Source organism: Mastigoproctus giganteus, chromosome 9 (assembly GCF_048544385.1).
Source record: "Mastigoproctus giganteus isolate SK-2022 chromosome 9, ASM4854438v1, whole genome shotgun sequence".
NCBI classification, from domain to species: Eukaryota; Metazoa; Arthropoda; class Arachnida; order Uropygi; family Thelyphonidae; genus Mastigoproctus; species Mastigoproctus giganteus.
This window is the reverse complement of record NC_143583.1, coordinates 85900742-85920395: the sequence shown is the minus strand read 5'-3', so window position 1 is coordinate 85920395 and position 19654 is coordinate 85900742. Positions and strand designations below refer to the sequence as shown.

Below are 19654 nucleotides of genomic sequence, written 5' to 3'. Positions count from 1 at the left end.
TTTGCCTACCTCTTTTGCTGCTTCTTTTAATATAATTGGAATGATTCTGTTAGCCCCAGGTGCTTTTTTCACTTTTAGTTTCAACAATTTCTCTTCTATTCTCAGTTATCACAAATCACCTAGCCCCCAGTAATATATTAGTATACTTCTGGAATCCCTCTCTAAAAACCACTTTGTTCATGAATGTAGATGCAGAATATTTATTTACTTTGTCAGCAACCTAAACAGGATCATCAATAGTCTTATACCATTCACATATTGTGGAGCAATGTGATCCCTCTATTCTAATGTTAACATAAGCAAATTTTTTCTTTGCTATTTTTTTTGCCTTCTTAGCATGTGACAATCATTTAGGTATAAAACTTGAACAATATCTCTTAGTTAGTATAAAATATCTAATAGCTTCTGCAATTACTTCCCTGAACACTTCCCATTTAAAATTGAAATAACATCATCATTTTATCCCACTGAAAAGAACATGAAACCAGATTCATTGTAGTAACTTTTATGAAAGCAAATTCCCTTTGCTTCACTCTTGACAGTAGCTACATCTGTAGGTACCTTATCGATATAGTGTGATTACTGCCACCTAGCAGTTCTTTTATCTGGTAATGCTTAACAAATCAAGAGTTAGGTTGATCAGAACAAGAGTATTACCATTCTAGTTGCCTCTGTAATGTGGTGATGTAGAAAACATTTATCTAATAAATCCAGAAAAGTTCTGTTACTGTGTGAGTGACTAATCCACAACTTCCAGTCAATATCAAAAGTTAAAATCTCCCATTACAAGACATAATATATTGGCCCACTCTATTAATCTGTATAGCAGTTGTTCACTATATTTGTCTGTAGTTGTTCATTATACATGTAATTTGACATGATAACTCACTGCTAATTTCATTTTTGTTTACCCACAGTTTATGTAACACCAAATTGGCTCAACATTACAACAACCACCCTTGTCAGCTGCATGCATTGCCTTAGATTTTGTATGTTTCTTAACCAAGAGCATAACTGCCACCCCTCATCCTCTCTGAACTTGGGATGAACCTCCTACAAGAAATCATTCACTGAGCATGCAGAAAATCCATAAAGAAAAGAAAAATCAGACCAAAAATAGTCCCTGGTGGAACAGTGAACTCACAGCACTTAGAACACAGGTCCACAACACAAGGAATCGATTCCAGCAAAGTAGAAGCAGATGTCCTGCCCAGGAAGTTGAAGTTATGAGGAATAAATATACAGATATAATTGACAAAGTGAAGAGGGAGGACTGGAGAAACTTTGTATTCACACAAGGCAATGCTGACCAATGGTATATCATCTATAAAATTGTTTGTAGAAAGATACCCACTGGAAAATTACTGATGCAATAACAGATAAAGATGGCAATCCCACCGTCATGTGGGAAGAAACAGTGAAACAGCTACTATTAACACTCTTCCCTGAGGACTCAGAAAACACCAATACAGACAAGACTGAGAAATAAAAACAGTAGAAGAGAAACAGATTTCACATCTGAAGAACTGCAGGCTGCAGTTACCAGACTAAAGAGCAAAAACTGCCCAGGTCAAGATCATCTAGAACAGAAATTGTCAAGAAGATAGTCGAACATAAGCCACAACTAATACTGACCCATTTTTAACTCCTGCCTGTCTGGCACAGGGTTGCTTCCCCAACAGTGAAAGCAGGCAGTCTTAAAATTATTCTTGAAAACTCGAAACAAACCCTTAGCAGAGGCAAAATCCTACAGAACTATTTCTCTACTATCTGAAATTGCAAAGATACTGGAAAGGCTAATGCTACACAGATTAGAAATCTATTAACAAGAAACACCTTTCTTCACCCTTTCAGTAAGAATTTAAAGCAAACTCCTGTGTACAGGATGCCATTCGCAACCCCCAAGATATTCAATCTGCCCAAGACAAATGTGTTAGTCATCACAATAGACTTCAACGGGACTTTTGACACACCCTGATGGGGGGAAGCATCCACAGATGGTTCAGACACCTCCAGATTCCTAACTACATGTTCAAACTCTTAGGAAGCTACTTCCAGGACAGAGGAGTCTCAGCAATAACAAAATTGAGTACCTTCTCCAGACCAATACAAAGGGTCTGGAGAAAGTACTGAATTTTGTACCTTCAAAATTTAGTACCATCTCCAGAACTGACCAGAAAAAGGGGCCCAGCACCAAGCCCCCAAGGCTCAGTGCCAGGCCCTTTTGTTGGTCAGTGGTTCTTGATGAATTTTTAACAAAAGAATCAGATCTAATATAAACAGTGGCCTTTGCAGATGATGTTGTTCTCCTGATGTTTGCCTAGTCATGCCTCTAATTAGAAAGGAAATCAAATGAGGCATTGCAACAACTATCAACACAAGCTTAAAATATCTCTTTGCACACCCAGGGTCCTGAGCTGGATATCATCATTCTCTTTCTTGGTGATTCCTTTCTACTTCTCTTTCTCTCTCTCTCTCGGGGATTTTTTTTTTTTTTTTGCTTGTGCATCATAAGCCTCAGGCTTCCTTGCACTATATGGCTAATAATAATAATAATAATAACTCGATTAGTTAGACAAATTAAGCAATAAAAAGAAACCAACAAGATGGACTGATAAGAAACAGCAGCCTGAACCTGCAAAAGATTTCAAATGACTTTTTTTTCTTTTCTTCTTTTTTTTTTCCCTTGTAACTTAGCGTTTAATTATGCTTACTTTGTACTTAACTAGTATTGAAGTTGTGTTAACCAGTTTAGCACTTAACTTAATAAGTAACTTAAATATAATTATATTTATATATATATATAATAGTAGTGAGTAAATAGCGGAGAGAGTTTGGAGTAAACAGGAAGATGATAATAGATATTACGGATCAGGGACACTGCTTAAATGTTTGCTTAATCAGTGTCCCTGATCCGTAACCCTACAATCATAATGTATAAATAGTGGTATATAGAAAGCGTGAAGTAGAAGTTTGTTACTACTGAACCTATGGTATACACAAGAAGTGAACTAGAAGAAATGAATAAGAAATATAGTGACAAAATAAGATAGGATAAAGTGACAAAATAAGATAGGATAAAGTGACAAAATAAGATAGGATAAGGCGACCAAAATAAGATAGGATAAGGCGACTAAAATAATATGGAGGTTAAATAAGATCACATTGTGGCATTATTCACAATTTCAATTGCTTTGTCAGAGGTCATCCACCGAAATTATGAGAAAGGTGGCAATGCTCTTGCTTCTTTTTCCGACATGTTCTGTATGCTATTGAACATGTGTTATGGTCGTGTCGTTTTGAATTTTGCGGTAAGAATAGGGTCTAATAAGTTATGCCAATAATTATAAGTAGAGCATATAGAATATGGATGACCTTACATAAGCAAGAAAGAGCCAGAAAAATTGCAATAACAATCAATTGCAGTAATAAAACAATATGAATGAACTGTAGGGACTTACCTGTTACCTTGTAGTACCATTTTTAGTACTACAAGGTAATTAAGAGATCAAGAGAAGAAAAAAAAGTGGTAATGTTAAAATTGTCGAGGATTGATGATGGAAATGATATACATATGAATATGTGTGATGATGAGCACAATTAAATATGTGGCGAACAAACTGCCCAGGATAGTTAAGAATTATAAAAGCTTACAAAGCAGCAGTGAACAGAGGCTAAAACTTTGTTAAGCCGAAAAATAGGTGTCGTAAAGGAGGTAGGTAGCATCTCAAATATTACATTCATAAAACTAAAGCTCACGAGAAGAAAAATGTAGAAATGGAGGAAAGTTGAAAGATGAATGAAGTAGAGATAAATAGAGGCTCGGGTAGTTCGGGGTTCGCAAACCTTTTCCTGTAGTTAGGACTCTGAACGAATGTCTGGGAGTCTGTTCCTCATGTATTTAAAGTCAGTTGTGTGTGAGAATGATAATACACTAAAATAATTAAAGTATGTATAAATATATACAGAATTAATATACTGTAATTGGCCAATTGGTGGGTACAAGTTTTCTAAGTTTAAGACACACCACAGAGGCCAAGTGTATTATATATACGTTATTTACAAACCTGGTAGTTAAAGGTAATTACTTCAATTATGGCTGATTATATTATTTATATTAATATGGTTGGCAGTTAGTTTTCTATTTTGTTCAGGGTCCTAACTACAGGAACAAGTTTGCGACCCCTTTTTTACCTACTAATTTAAGTGCTAAGCTGATTAGTACTGCTTAATACTAGTTAAGTAAGGGTTAAACGCTAGGTTAAAAAAAATAAAATAGGATCACAGTGCGGCGTTACTGACAATTTAAATGTCTTCGTCAGAGGTCATCCACCAAAATTATGAGAAAGACAGCAATGCTCTTGCTTCTGTTTCCGACATGTTCTGTATGCTACTGAACACGTGTTATGGATGATATATTTATCTCTACCTCATTAATCTTTCAGCTTTCCTCCATTTCTACATTTTCCTTCTCATGAACCATTAGTTTTGTGAACGCCATATTCGAGATGCTACCTACCTCCTTTACCCAACCTATTTTCCACCATAACAAAGTTTTAGCCTCTTTCACTGCTTCTTTGTAAGCTGTTATACGAGTAATTCTTAACTACCCTGGGTAGTTTGTTCAGCATGTATTTAATTTCACTCATCATCACACATATTCATGCATATATCATTTATGATGGAAAATCATCATTCCTCAACAATTTTTTTTTTCTCTCAATCTCTAACAGCCAGGCACTGCTGGTGTGCATCACACACAAATATACACGTGGATGGTGCATATCAGCCATTTTTAGTACTACAAGGTAACGGGTAGGTCCCTCCGGTTTATTCATATTTTTTCATTATTAATTTTTATCATTACTGCAATTTTTCTGGCTCTTTCTTGCTTCTCTAAGGTCATTCATGTTCTATATGCTCTACTTATAATTATAATTATTGGCATAATTTATTAGGCCCTGTTCTTACCACAAAATTCAAAATCATCCATAACACGTGTTCTATAGCATACAGAACAAGTCGGAAACGGAAGCAAGAGCATTGCTATCTTTCTCATAAATTCAGTGGATGACCCCATGTCGTGGACGGAAACTAAGGGTTGGTGATGATTTACGGGCCCCTGTGCAAAGAGGCCAACAGAATGCTACATTACACAATATTAACAGCACATCACTCACACTTTCTGGCTTTTACAGGAAACTGTATCTCAACACAAGAGAACTAATAGCGGAGTTTTGGGCAACCACCGGTGCCTCTTGACCCTCAGCACTATGTCCACCCCAGGCCAGGTGTCCCCCCTCCTTATTCAGAGGACTGTCACAAGTAAGACTTCAAGAAATCTTAAATGAATGTCCCACTTGTGACAATGTATAAATATTCCCCCTAAATACAAGTCTTGTAATAAAAAAAAAAAAAAAAAAAATTAGAAATAGTATATTGGCAGGTTAATGTGTATATCTGTAGAGTGAATGAGGGGCCATGTGTGTAAACCTTGCAATGGCCATCTATCCCCTATTATATTTTCTGGCAAAGCCTCCCCGTTATCTACCCTTTACTTCCCCCTTTTTCCCCCAAAACTGAAACTATCACCCAGGCTTGTTTCCATCCAATAAAAAATTCTTCTTCGCTTCTTTTTCTCTTTTTCCCCTTCTTCACTGCTCACACCTCTCCCCAGCAAGCTTAGACATTGCCAGGATTTGCCTAGCCAGAGACTTACATGAACCTTTTTTTTTTTTTTTTTTTTTTATGAAAACCCCAAACACGAAAAGTATCAAAACCTGTAGTACTTAGTATCGTGCACGGGTTGAAGGAGAAGTATGGGGGGGGGGCAGAAACTTTGCTCTAGAAACTAAACATGGGTTTCACCACTTCAAGCCTCCAATAAGCAAACTGGTGGTATTGCACCGGTTGATGAGAACCATCTACCACATAGAAGCCGTCTACCCCTGCTGCCCTGCCTCCTACCTGGATTTGTCACATTATGGCCTTAGTTGTTTGATGCGCTAATAAAACTCAAACCAAACCAAGCCCTGCCTCCACATGGTCAAGGACAGAGCAACGGTGGAATCTTGGCCTTCCAAGCACCCAATGGCAAAGAGGCTAGCTTAACAACAGACCAGCACACCCCATCACTAACCTTAAATGGATGGCAGATGAACTAATGAGGCTTGTGGCAGAGAATAAAAATGTATGGAATTCATATAAATTATCAGGTGACACAGAAGCCTATGGCAGATATAAGGCAGGTTAGGCAAGCATTTGCTTGCCTAACCTCCTTTGTGATTGATTATGAGAAATCCTTGGAAAAGGATACAAAGAAAAGCAACAAAGAGTTCTTTACTTATATAAACTCTAGAAGGAAGGGGATGAATTAGATTGGTCCACTTGATGTTGGTGGTTCAATTGTTGATGATCCTTCTCAGATAGCTGACAAACTGAATGAGTATTTTGCATCTACATTCACACATGAGGAATCTGTAAGGAAGAGGAGGACAGAAGTTTACTGAACTCTAACAGGAGTTAAATGATTTTGTAATAACAATGAGCAAAGTGAAGAAGAAATTGTTGAAGTTAAACATAAAAAAGACACCTGGGGTGGATGGAATCTATCCAGTTTTTTTGAAGGAGACAGTGAGGGAATTTAGCAAAGCCTTAGCAATAATTATGAGAGCATCTTTAGATTTATTGAGGTCCCCATGGACTGTAGATGTGCAAAAGTATCTCCAATTCACAAAGGAGGTTCAAATGGTGACACAAATAATTATAGACCTGTTAGTTTAACTTCTGTTCAGGGGAAAATAATGGAGTCACTGGTTAAAGAGGTGATACAGGATCACCTAGACAAGAGACTGCAGTAATAGCTCAGACACAGCATGAGTTTGTTAAGGGGAAGTCTTGTCTGACCAATTTTATTGGATACTACAATGTGGTCACAAAGGAACTGGATGCAAAAAAAATAATTTTGATATCATATACTTGGATTTCAGGAAAGCTTTTGATACTGTTGCGCATGGAAGGCTGCTGTACAAATTGGAGTGATATGGCATTAAGGGCAAGTTACTGCAATGGATAAAGGGATGGTTGAGTTGGAGATGGCAGAGAGTGGTAATAAATGGACGCTGCTCTACGTGGATTAGTGTTATGAGCAGTGTACCCCGGAGTTCGGTGCTGTGCCCATTGTTGTTTTGTGTATTTATGAATGATATCGATGAAGGTATATCAGGCTTAATGTTCAAGTTTGCAGATGATACAAAGGTTGGTAGGGTTGTTAATGACAGTAAAGACAGTATGCTACTGCAACAGAATCTAGAAAAGTTAGGCAGATGGGCTGAGAAGTGGCAACTGAAGTTTAACATTGACAAATGCAAGTACTCCATATGGGTAGCAGTAACACAAGAGAAATGTACGAACTGTGTGGTACTACACTCAGGGAGGTGGAGAATGAAAAAGATCTGGGGGGGTAATTGTGCAGTCAGATATGAAGTTCTCTGAGCAGTGCAGACGGGCTGCCAGAGACGGTCGTGGAGTTTTGTCAATGATGTATATGTATTTTGCTTGCAGAGATAAGGAGGGGATTATCCATTTGTATAAGGCAATGATCAGGCCACACCTTGAGTAGTCTATACAGTAGAGAGAAGGCACTTATGAAGAAAGGCTTAAGTTGTGTAAATTGCAGCATCTGGAGACTAGGCACCTGCAAGGTGATCTGATCAAAGTGTATAAGGCCTTGAATGACTTGAGCATGCTTAATGCTGATGCGATATTTTCGCTTGCTCAGATTAAGAACCTGATGGGGCATAGATTCAAATTGAGGGAAGACAGTTGTAGAATAGATGTGCAGAAGTTTGCCTTTAGCCAGCAAATAGTTGATTGCTGGAACAGACTTCCATTTGTTGTTGTGGAAGTTGATAGCTTAAATAAATTTAAGGCTGAACTAGACAAACATTTGGAGTCACCGGATGGGTGAAATGGGATGTGTGTTTTTGTTGATGCTGTATAAGCTTGCTTTCTTGCATCATATGCCTCAACTAATGCTAATACTGTAAAGAGCGGAGATATTGAGACATGATTGGACATCTTCTTTATGGGCGTGCTCTCCTTGTTTATTGAGCATCGTGAGATTGATGAAACTGAGTTGCAGAAAGAAATTACGTGACTCAATGAGGAGTATGAAGGAAGTGCTATAGATAATGATTTAACTGCAGAGGAGTTAAAAATGGCTTTGGATAAAACCAAAGCACAGAAAGTGCCTGGAATTGATGGGATCTTACCAGATGTGATAAAGCAGTTTGGTAGTAAGTGGCCTAATGAATTGTTGACATTATGAAAGAACATATATTTTCAAATCAGTGGAAAGAGGCACATGTTAAGATTTTGCTTAAGAGGCCCAATATAGATCCCACTTAGTCATGTTCCTACAGGCCTGTTGCCAGTAATGGGGAAGATTTTTGAAGTTTATTGATAAATAGAACAGAGATTGTGTATGAAGAGAAAGGAATGAGCAGCCTCGGGCAGTATGGATTCATGAAAGGCTGATCAACTGAGGATGCTATTTATAGACTTGTCAAGAAAGTACAGGGCTCATCTGATGGCAACAAGGCAACAGACTTTGTTGCCTTGTTGCCATCAGATGAGCCCTGTACTTTCTTGACAATAAAGATAGGAAAGAAATGAATTTCCAATTCATTTCTTTCTTATCTTTATTGACTTTAAGGGGGAATTTGATAGGAAAGAAATGAATTGGAAATTAAACTCGGCAGTGATTCCTTCAACTGTGAGGAGTTCTTTAAGGAAGAAAGTAAATATAAGGCCTTCCTAGAGTTTGCAACTGCCATTGGATTGTGTAGGAAGGAAAGGCTTATATAAATATTGTGAGTTTAAGAAATTCTTAGAGTTTTTTTATGAGTTATAATTTGTTTTTATTGTGAGTTTGGTTTATATTATGAAAAAAAAAAAGTGACTGAGTTTTATGTTATACATAAAACTCACGAATTATGTTTAAGAACTAACCAGTTTGAAAGCTTTGGAACTTTATCTCTGATGAATGAGAGAGGCTATAGAAAGTAGCTAGATAGTGGAGATCTGCCTGGCAGGGGCAGTAACATGTCCCCCTAAATCTGACTTGTCAGGTTGGGGGGGGGCACGGCTAAGGATCAAGAATGAGAGTTGTATTCCAAATCTATCAAATTAAGTGTGATTGAGCTTTGGCTTAAGTAGCTTGGTTTGGCAAGGGTGTGAGTAATGAAGATGTCCTAATGCTCTATGGTGGGATTTGATTAATGTTGCCTCCATTTTATGAAATTGTTATGTAATATTGCATATTTTATTTACATCTGCCTTATTCTATATATTATCCTTTGCTACATAGTCCATACTTGTATATATTATATTTACCTTTATTTGTTTTGAGCAAATTATATAAGCTTGATATTCTGTGTGTGTATTTCCCCTCTTAAACTCAACTGGCCTTAGCTATAATAAATGTCAGATATGGGTCTCCTGTAATTTACCTCAAATCAACTAATAAATTGATATTTATAAGTATGTATTATCTGGGTTTTATGATTAGAACTTTATATTGTAATTTTTTTGCTTGTATAAAAAGCAGACTGCATGGTTGATAATTACATAATTAACAGATAACATTTTCTGTATCATGATGCATTAACTGAAAACACTAGTTTACAGATTTTAAAAACTTTTTAGCAGATAGAAAATTTCTTTTAAGAAGCTATATTTTCATTATTGTTATAAAAAGGCTTTATGTGCCACATTAGTTATGAAAAAGACTTCATTTTATTTTGGTCCATTTTCAAAACTTACATATCATCAAATTGTGTAAATAGCATACAAATAAGTTAAGATTAAAAGTTAAAATACATTTGAAAACATATTTTATAGTTTTCTTTTGTATAGACTGACAAAATATAACAATGAAATGCTTAAAAATATTTAAGAAGTTAAAAAGTTTGCATATATAGAATAAAATTGTTGTGTGACAACCATCAACCAGTGCTAGCCACTGTCATTTTACCCTTTGTAAACTACTCTTCAAATGTCAACAGTTTATTGCCACTGCTCTGTTTTTTGCTTATAATGATTATAAAAATAATAAAGATAAGACTTATTCTGCAATTAAAATTGAAGAGATAATAGGTTGGACTGCATTCTATATGTTGATGAAATTATGTGAAATTCATTGGTAGGAAGTTGTGTAATTATGTATTCTGAATATTCAAAAAATATATAAAATTCAGTAATACCAATTTATAAATCACATATGTTGAGAAGAGTGTAAACTTCATTCTATACTATATTTGAGTTATGATTATGTAAAAAAAAAAAAAAAAAAAAAAAACCCTAAGCATTATTTATTTTGAAAAAAAAAAAAAAAAAAAAACTGTAGGATTGTACTTCAGAAGAAAGATTTCATGTTGAGCTTCACTTCAGTCCAGGTGTTGTATGCTGTGTGCAGAAGAACCTACCTCCAGGTCCTGGGTTTAGACCTCAGTCTCGTAGTGGTTCTGTAAGTAGAACTATATTGTGTCTATTTTCTCAAAAAAAAATTTTTAAAAAAAGTTGCAACCCACTTTCTCTGACAAAGTGAATTAGGTTTTATGTATCTAAGTATGTAATATATCTTAAGCAGTTTTTTCCAAAATATAAAGAATGAACATCTAAATGTAAATACTGGCAAATTGAATGGAAGCTGATTAACATTTCAAGCCATGACCAGAAACACAATGTTAAAAATTTTTTTTTCCTTCTTGACTGAAATTAAAGCATCATAACATATTTCAAATTTTTAGTAAGAGACTACAAAGCACTAAACAATAAAATCCAGTCATCCATGTACACCAGATTCTGGAAGCTAGATGACAATACTGAGGGATTCAGTTTGTGTGGTATCCCAAATTAATGATTTACCTTAAGAGTCTAGGCCCGTGGTGGCGAACCTATGACACGTGGGTCAGATACTGACCCATGAAGGCTTGGTAAGTAACCCACATGCACGTGTTTATTGTAATATTGGCCTACTTTTTTTAATTATAACAGAGAGAAAAGATAATCGAAAATATTAAACAATTATAAAATATAAATATGTAATGTCAGATTTACAAAAAAATAAAAATAAAATATATAAATAAAAAATAACAAAAATCCAAGTGGAATGTGGACATCGCACGTCGGCAAACAGTGTTCTATTGTATTAAACTATGCATGTGGATGACTCATTACACTGTGACATAAACTTGGCGCGATTTGTCGTTGCATTGAAGAACGGAGATGTATCGGGCTAGTACAAAGTTACCAGCTCGCACTCTCGCAGTATTGGACTAAGAGGCAGACTTGACGTACGCGTCTAGAAGTGTTAATAATAAATTGATTATAACTTAATTTTTCTATTGTCAAATTTTCTCATCTACATAACCGATGTAAGTATATTAAGTGGGCCTACGTTTATAAAAGTTCATCTAAAATTATTGCATCCTACATATATAATATATATGTAGGTTATAAAAATATATATATTATATATATTTTTTGCAGGCGTAGCCCTGAACTATGTCAGTGGTTAAAAAAAATGAAAATTAACGGTACAAGCTCCAGACCATATCAAACAGAATGGTCTGATAGATATGGTGTGATTGAAAAGAATAAAACAACTTTGTGTGTTATTTGTAACGAAAAAGTCGCCTCTCGTACATTCAATGTAAAAAGACATTTTGAAAAGTTGCATTCAAATCTCGGCTTCTCAACAGACAAAAAAAAAAGGAGAGAATATTTTTTACAAAAGAAAAAACAGAACGATTCACAAACAAGTGTTTTAAAAACTTTTTTGACTCCGAAAAATAACATTACAGCTGCTAGTTTTCAAGTAGCCCACTGCATTGCTCGCCATGGGAAACCTCTTTCAGAAGGAGAGTTTGTAAAACAAGCATTTTTAGAATGTAGAGCTACTCTGTTTTCAGATTTTAAAGAAAAAGACTTGATTATAAAGCATATAAATGAGTTACCAATAAGTCGCAATACTATTAAAGATCAAGTAATAGAATTAGAAAGAAATATTTCTTCTCAAATACATAACTACTTAAAGTCTGTAGAAATGTATTCGATTGCTTTAGATGAGAGTACTGATGTAAATGGTTATGCACAACTAGCAGTTTTTGCTCGATATAAGGCAGGCTATATAATGAAAGAAGAGTTAATAAAACTAATAACATTGAAAGGAAGGTGTACCGGTCTTGATATTTTTAAAGAATTTGATAATGCATTTAAAAAAATGGAAATTGATCTACAAAAAATTGTTTCTGTAACAACAGACGGTGCTCCCAATATGGTGGGAAAAAACATTGGTTTTATTCAGCAGCTTAAGCAAAATATTAGACATTCTCTGATAGAATTTCATTGTATAATACACCAGCAAGTTCTATGTGCGAAGCAAGGTTTAAAAACATTTTCTAATGTAATGCCAGTTGTAATTAAAGTTATTAACTTTATAAACGCAAGAGGTCTTAATAAGCGAGAATTTGCACAATTATTAGAGAAAATTTTGAGTTCCAATATTCTGGGATTTTGACATACAACAATGTTCGATGGCTCAGTTGCGGCCGAGTTCTTAAACGGTTTGTCGTTGTTGTTATTTGGTTTTTAGGAGCATTAGCAACTAAGGCCATATTGCTCCGGGATATGCGGTGGTCATTCCCTGAATGACCTTTCCGCATCCTCCGTATTTGGTGGTGACGGGCTCGAACCCCGGTCTAATCAAGAAGCGTGTGCTACGCACTGCTGCTCCTTCCCACCTGGCTACGGAGGCGCCTAAACGGTTTGTCATTTTATTAGACGAAATAAAGCTCTTTGTCTAATGACAAAATTCTTTATGATGAATTTTCAAATATAGATTGGCTAAATGATTTAACGTTCTTATGTGATATCACTCAGCATTTCAATGAACTGAATAAAAAAACTTCAGGGACATGGACAAATTGCATTAATGATGTTTGAAAATATCAAAATATTTATGAAAAAAACTTGACATCTTTACTAAAGATTTGGAAATAAGCACCATGAAATATTTTCCTCAATTACAAAAACATTTTCAAAACACTAAAGATTTTGAAAATATTCTTGACATTCAAGAAAATGCAATTAAAAAATATTTAACCATTTTGCAAGAAATAAAACAAACTTTCCATGAGATACAATCAATTTAAAAGTTTGGAAAATACATTTCGCTTTATTTTATGCCCACATAAAGCAGAGTACGATACAATGCAGCTAAACGATTTTATGTGGCTAGGTATCACTAACTTAGAAATGGAATTAATTGAATTCCAAAGCAGCATAGTGTGGAAAAATAAATTTGAAAACTTTATTTTTGAAGTAGAAGGAAAAATTTCAGAAAGTAATGCAGATAGACCTAATGAAGATCCCACACTAAAAGTTGAAAATATTATATTAAACGCATGGTATTCTTTACTGAACAATTTTATATGTGTGAGGAAACTGGCTAACGCTCTTCTCACAATGTTCGGGTCCACATATTCATGTGAAAATTGTTTTCCTCAATGAATTTTGTTAAATCTTCCAACAGGAATAAAATTGGAAATGAATTGACTGCAAAATGTATTAAAGTAATGAACATGAAGTATGTACCTAATATTAAGAAACTGTCTGAAAGTAAGCAACAACAAATTTTGCATTAAATATACTTTTATCAACTTTATTACACATACTGTATCTGTAATTATGTTAATTATTAATGAAGAATATTTCAAAATAAAAGTGTTTTCTTTTATTCCTTGCTCATTCAAATACTTTATCCAGAGGCAATACTGGTCATGATGTCACCTGGTGCGGTACAAGGTATCAAATCAAGCTTCGATATTTACTTTTTTTTTTAGCTCTTCACTTGCAAAAGTTAAAGTTATAAATCAAAAAGGAAACTAAAACCTTTTTTGGATTATTTCAAAAGTGAGAACCAAAAAGATTCAACTGTCAACTTTATCTCTTAACAAAATGTTTGATGTTTCCAAATAATTGGCACCCCCCCCCTTTCTAATTGAGGCCACAAACTTATGACTAACGGGCTAGTATTTAAAAAAGAAATAAAAATAATTGACCCACTCTTCAAAAAGGTTCACCATCACTGTTCTAGGCAAAGGTGGTTAAATAAAGACATGGTCTTGCTAAAGAAAGACTGTTTTTGATGTCTGACTTGTTTCTGGGGATAAGAACAATAATTATTAAAGGTTAGTAGGATGAATATGTTACTGGTTGGCAACATTTGACTCATATAATTAACACTGGGCAGCAAAAGATTAAGCCTCTCTATTTTAGATATTTTCAAAAGTATTTTATCAGGTTTGGCAAAACCATTTAAGCAAACTCCCATGCAGTCTGCAAACTCTCACATAGACTGTTTTGTAAGTTTTACTAATTGGAAGACCAGTTCTCCCTCTGACCAGTCACTAAAATAAAAAAAATTTCTGTTTTATACTCTGGGATGACCACATGATCAGGAGGTCACAAGATAGAGAGAACACAAGAAACAGCACTGTATTTAGCAGTCATGGGCTTGAACCCCCGGCCACTCAAAGCATATGTACTTGTGCATGCTCATGCCTGACCACTCTGCTATGGCAGCCTCTACATGTGATGGTAAGTGGTAATTGTCTTCTAACTGCTCAAAACATCAAAGGCAGATATTGTTGGGATATCAGAGACGTGGTGTCACACAGATATAAGGGATGCAGAACTGCAATTTGGGGAGTCCAACGTCTACAGAAAGGATAGACAGGATAGGAAGGGGGGAGGGGTTATGCTATTAGTTAAGAAACACATAAAAACCAAGGAAGTGAAGCCAGTCGACATCGCTGGACAGTGCAGTGTTGAGTCAGTTTGGTGTGACATAAGCATTGGGAGATCAAAATTGAGAGTAGGAGTGTGCTATAGGCCTAATGACTCTGATGAGTATAATAAGCAACTGTACAGGGAAATGAGAGTGGGCCAGTAAATCAGAGAGTCTTATAATGGGAGATTTTAATTTCCCAGATATTGACTGGAATTTGGGGGCTGGTTACTCACACACTAGCAGGGCTTTTGTGGATTTATTGGATGATTGTTTTCTACATCAGCATGTTCGGGAGGCAACTCGAGGGAGTAATACTCTTGATTTGATTATCAGCAGTGATTCTTCATGCATTAAGAATCTGCAGATAAATGAACCACTAGGTGGCAGTGATCACAGTGTGCTGAAGTGGGATTTACTCAAAGAGGTAACTACCATTAGGGGTAAAGGGAAGGGTTATTGCTTCCGTAAAGGCGACTACGATGGACTGAGACAGTATTTAAATTCTATACAGTGGGACCAACTGATGATGTTACCAACAGCAAATTCAAAATGGGAAGCATTCAAAGAACTTATCTTGGAAGCTACTAGGCTTTACATACCAACTAAGAAATATTGTTCAAGGTTTAGGCCAAAATGGATGTCAGATGAACTAATGAGGCATATGGCAGAGAAGAAAAATGCATGGGATACATACAAATTAACACATGACACAGAGGCCTATGATAGATATAAGTTGATATGCAACCAAGTTACAAAGGAGGTTAGGCAGGCGAAGGCAGATTACGAGAAATCTTTGGCAAGGGATGCAAAGAAAAACAGCAAAGAGTTCTTTACTTATGTAAACTCTAGAAGGAAGGGGATGAATCAGATTGGTCCACTTGATATCGATGGGTCAACTGTTGATGATCCTGCTCAGGTAGCTAACAAACTAAATGAATATTTTGCATCGACATTCACACATGAGGAGTTATTTAGCGAGGGGAAAGCCAGAGGTGTATTCAACTCTAGCAGTAAGCTACAGAATCTTGAAATAACTGGGAGTAAAGTGGAGGAGAAACTGTTGAAGATAAACACAAGAAAGGCACCCAGGGTGGATGGGATCTATCCAGTTATATTAAAGGAGGCAGCAAAGGAAGTAAGCAAACCCTTAGCTATAATTATGAGAGCTTCCTTGGACTCAGGGGAGGTACCCATGGACTGGAAATGTGCAAATGTGACCCCAATTCACAAAGGAGGATCAAAGGCTGACACAAGTAATTATAGACCTGTGAGCTTAACTTCTGTTCCAGGAAAATTAATGGAGGCACTGGTTAAAGAAGCACTGCAGGATCATTTAGACAAGACTTCAGTTATAGCGCAGACACAGCATGGTTTTGTTAAGGGGAAGTCTTGCCTGACCAACTTGATTGGATACTATGATGCAGTCACAAAAGAACTGGATGCAGGGAATAACTTTGATATTATATACTTGGATCTTAGAAAGGCTTTTGATACTGTTGCACATGGAAGACTGCTACACAAATTGGAGCAGTGTGACATTGGAGGCAAATTGCTGCTATGTTTAAAGGGGTGGTTGAGCGGGAGAAGACAGAGAGTGGTAATCAATGGACACTGCTCATCGTGGACTAATGTTATTAGTGGAGTCCCTCAGGGCTCAGTGTTGGGTCCATTATTGTTTTCTGTATTCATAAATGATATTGATGATGGTATATCAAGCTTAATGTCCAAGTTTGCAGATGATACAAAGGTTGGCAGGGTTGTCAAGGACACTACTGACACTATGCTGCTGCAACAGGATCTGGAAAGGTTGAGCAGATGGGCTGAGAGGTGGCAAATGAAGTTTAACATTGACAAATGTAAAGTAATACACATGGGAAACAGCAACCCCAGAGCAACGTATCAACTCTGTGGTACTACACTGACAGTGGTAGAGAATGAAAGGGACTTGGGGGTGGTTGTGCAGGCAGATATGAAGTTCTCTGAGCAGTGCAGACGGGCTGCAAGAGTAGCTCATGGAGTATTATGTCAATGATATACAGGAATTTTTCCAGCAGGGATAAGGAGGTGATTATCCCATTGTATAAGGCAATGGTCAGGCCACACCTAGAGTACTGTATACAGGTCTGGAGGCCTCATTTCAAGAAGGATGTAGAGCTGCTGGAACAAGTACAGAGAAGGGCAACAAGATTAGTGAATGGAACAAAGGGGTGCTCTTACGAAGAAAGGCTTAAGTTTTGCAAATTACAGTGTCTGGAGACTAGGCACCAGCGAGGTGATCTGATAGAGGTGTATAAAGCCCTGAACGGTTTAAGCATGCTCAATGCTGATGGGATTCTTCCTCTAGCTCAGAAAAATCACCTGAGAGGGCATAAATTCAAATTGAAGAAAGACAGATGTAGGATAGACGTGCGGAAATTTGCCTTTAGCCAGCGGGTGGTTGGTTGGTGGAACAGACTCCCATCCCTTGTGGTGGAGGTTGATAGCCTAAATAAGTTTAAGGCTCAGCTGGACAGGTATTTTGAACGAACAGAGGGGTGAAGTGGAAGTGGGTTTTTTTTTTTTTTTTTTTTTGGCTGATGCTGCATAAGCTTGCTTTCTTGCATCAAATGCTTCTACTAATGCTAATGCTAATGCTAACTTCTCAGTCATTGCTGGAGTATATCAGGTTTCTCTACTTTCACATATCTGCCCCACCCACATCCCTGGATCTTGAATAGACTGATGGGCATGTGGCCCTGTGGCCCCAAGTCCATCCATGCAGACACCATGCCATGGCTCTTTAGCCGGTGTGGGGTGGGATGCTGACACTGGTTAGCAGGGTTAGACAGTGTGGGACAAAGCCCCTTACAAGCACTCAAACATAGGGATCCCTTTCCCTGTGATCTTTTAAATCCTACTACCTGGATTGGTTATTCTCTCTTTTCCCTCCCCCACCCTTGATGGGGGAGGGAAATGAGTCAGCTTGCAGTCACTCCACTGCAAGCTTTCACTTCCGACCCCTGGAACAGGATTGGCATTGTGTCCTGGGGGCCACTTGCTGTCCCCCCATTCAACTGTGGGTGTCTTAATTACTGCCCCCTTTCCCTCTACCACTTTACCTCCCCCACTATTCCTTCCTAAATTTCACTTTTTTTTTACTGGGCTTTTCCTGCCTGTAGCCTTGGCTACTTCAGGGTTCGCCCCGCCAGTGCTTCACACTCTCTACTGTCATGGTGCTGGACAGTAAACTAGAGGTTTCTGTGTGGAAACACAAGCCCCTAGGCTGAGGCAGAATGAACAACGTAACTCACACTAACACTACACAAACACACACTAACCTACATAAATCTGGCTTTTACAGAGTTTGTATTCACTACATTGCTAGATGCAGAGTTTGGAGAGACCCCCGGAGCCACATTACAGTTATCACTATACACTAATTCATTTGGTTATCCTTATCATTGACCTTTTACTGGTTGAAATCCTACCTGTAGTTATGTTAATGTGAATTGGCTACATTCTGCTTTCCATTTTGACCAATCCCTTTCTGCATAAATAACTTTTCATCAGATACCCACTACTAGCTTCTTAAATACCAACTTTTCATTACATACCCATTACCAGTTTCTTAAATGCTTAATCACGGGTTATTCTTTAATTGGGGGGGGGAACCATTCCTCTCAGCAGTACACAGTATTTTGTAAAGACAGAATTGGAGAATTCTGTCTCTGTGAAATCTAAAAATCAGCATTATAGGCTGTAGCATGGCCTAACAACATGTACAACAATATCAATTTCATATCCTTACTTGTAACTGTTCAATGTCATTAAGTTATGTCTCCTGTAGATATATCCTGGTTCTATTCCACCTATCTTTTTTCATAATCTATTTTTAATTTATATGAAATTAGAGTCACCAACAATTCCTATGCATTGTGTTTTTTTGGCATGCCTCTGTATTGTCTGCTGCACAAACAGGCTCTAGGCACAAACATACGCTTATATATATATATATATATATATATATATATATATATATATATATATATATATAAGCAATGTGATATTACGGGCCAGTTACTGCTATGCATAAAGGGATGCTTAAGTGGTAGGAAACAAAGAATATTTAAATAACAATCAAATACACAGAGTGTCTTAGGGTCTCTGAGAGTTAAAACAGGTACATGCATGCATTATGTGTACACTAATGCTATGAGCAGAATAGTAAATCAATTTGATCAATTTGAAGTACTGGTTAAGTCATCATATACAGACATTATAGGGATATTGGAGACATGCTGTCACTTAGACATAAGGGATACAAAATTTGAATAAGGGGACTAAAATGTGTACAGATAGGACAGGCAGGAAACAGGAGGGAGGGAGGGTGGGATTATATTCTTAATTAAGAAGCACATAAACTCCATGCTTGTGCAGCACTCACAACTGTGCTCGCTGAATTGATTGAATCAAAAAATAAATGTTCGACGAACATGTAAATAGAATTATTTATTGTATTTATTCAAGTTTTTATCTCATGCGCAGGAAAAATTAGAAAAGCATGCAATTTAAAAATTTTTCAAACTTATAAAATTACAAAAAAAGAGAGGAGACAGGCATAACGTCATAAGGCTCACCTCCCAAGTATCGTTATCAGAATCGATGTCTTCAGTTGATAAGTACATCGCTGCAGAGGTTGAGGGCTGTGGAGATTTAGAATGGGTCTACTGCGCTCAACCTTACAAAAGAACATATTAATGGATGACTGGATGGTGGCTTTTTTCTTTTCATTGTAGATTTCTTTGTAGCAAGCAAGCA

The 19654-nt window shown here is 36.7% G+C and overlaps 1 protein-coding gene across 1 annotated transcript in view; it reads left to right on the top strand.

Annotated features, from left to right (window-relative positions):
• Nucleotides 1–19654, top strand: part of l(1)G0196 (inositol hexakisphosphate and diphosphoinositol-pentakisphosphate kinase) — an 832616-nt gene that overhangs the window by 621853 nt on the left and 191109 nt on the right. The window contains exon 24 of the mRNA XM_090381508.1: nucleotides 10409–10528. Coding sequence (XP_090237634.1) covers nucleotides 10409–10528 — 120 coding nt within the window. The remainder of the gene's footprint in view (nucleotides 1–10408; nucleotides 10529–19654) is intronic.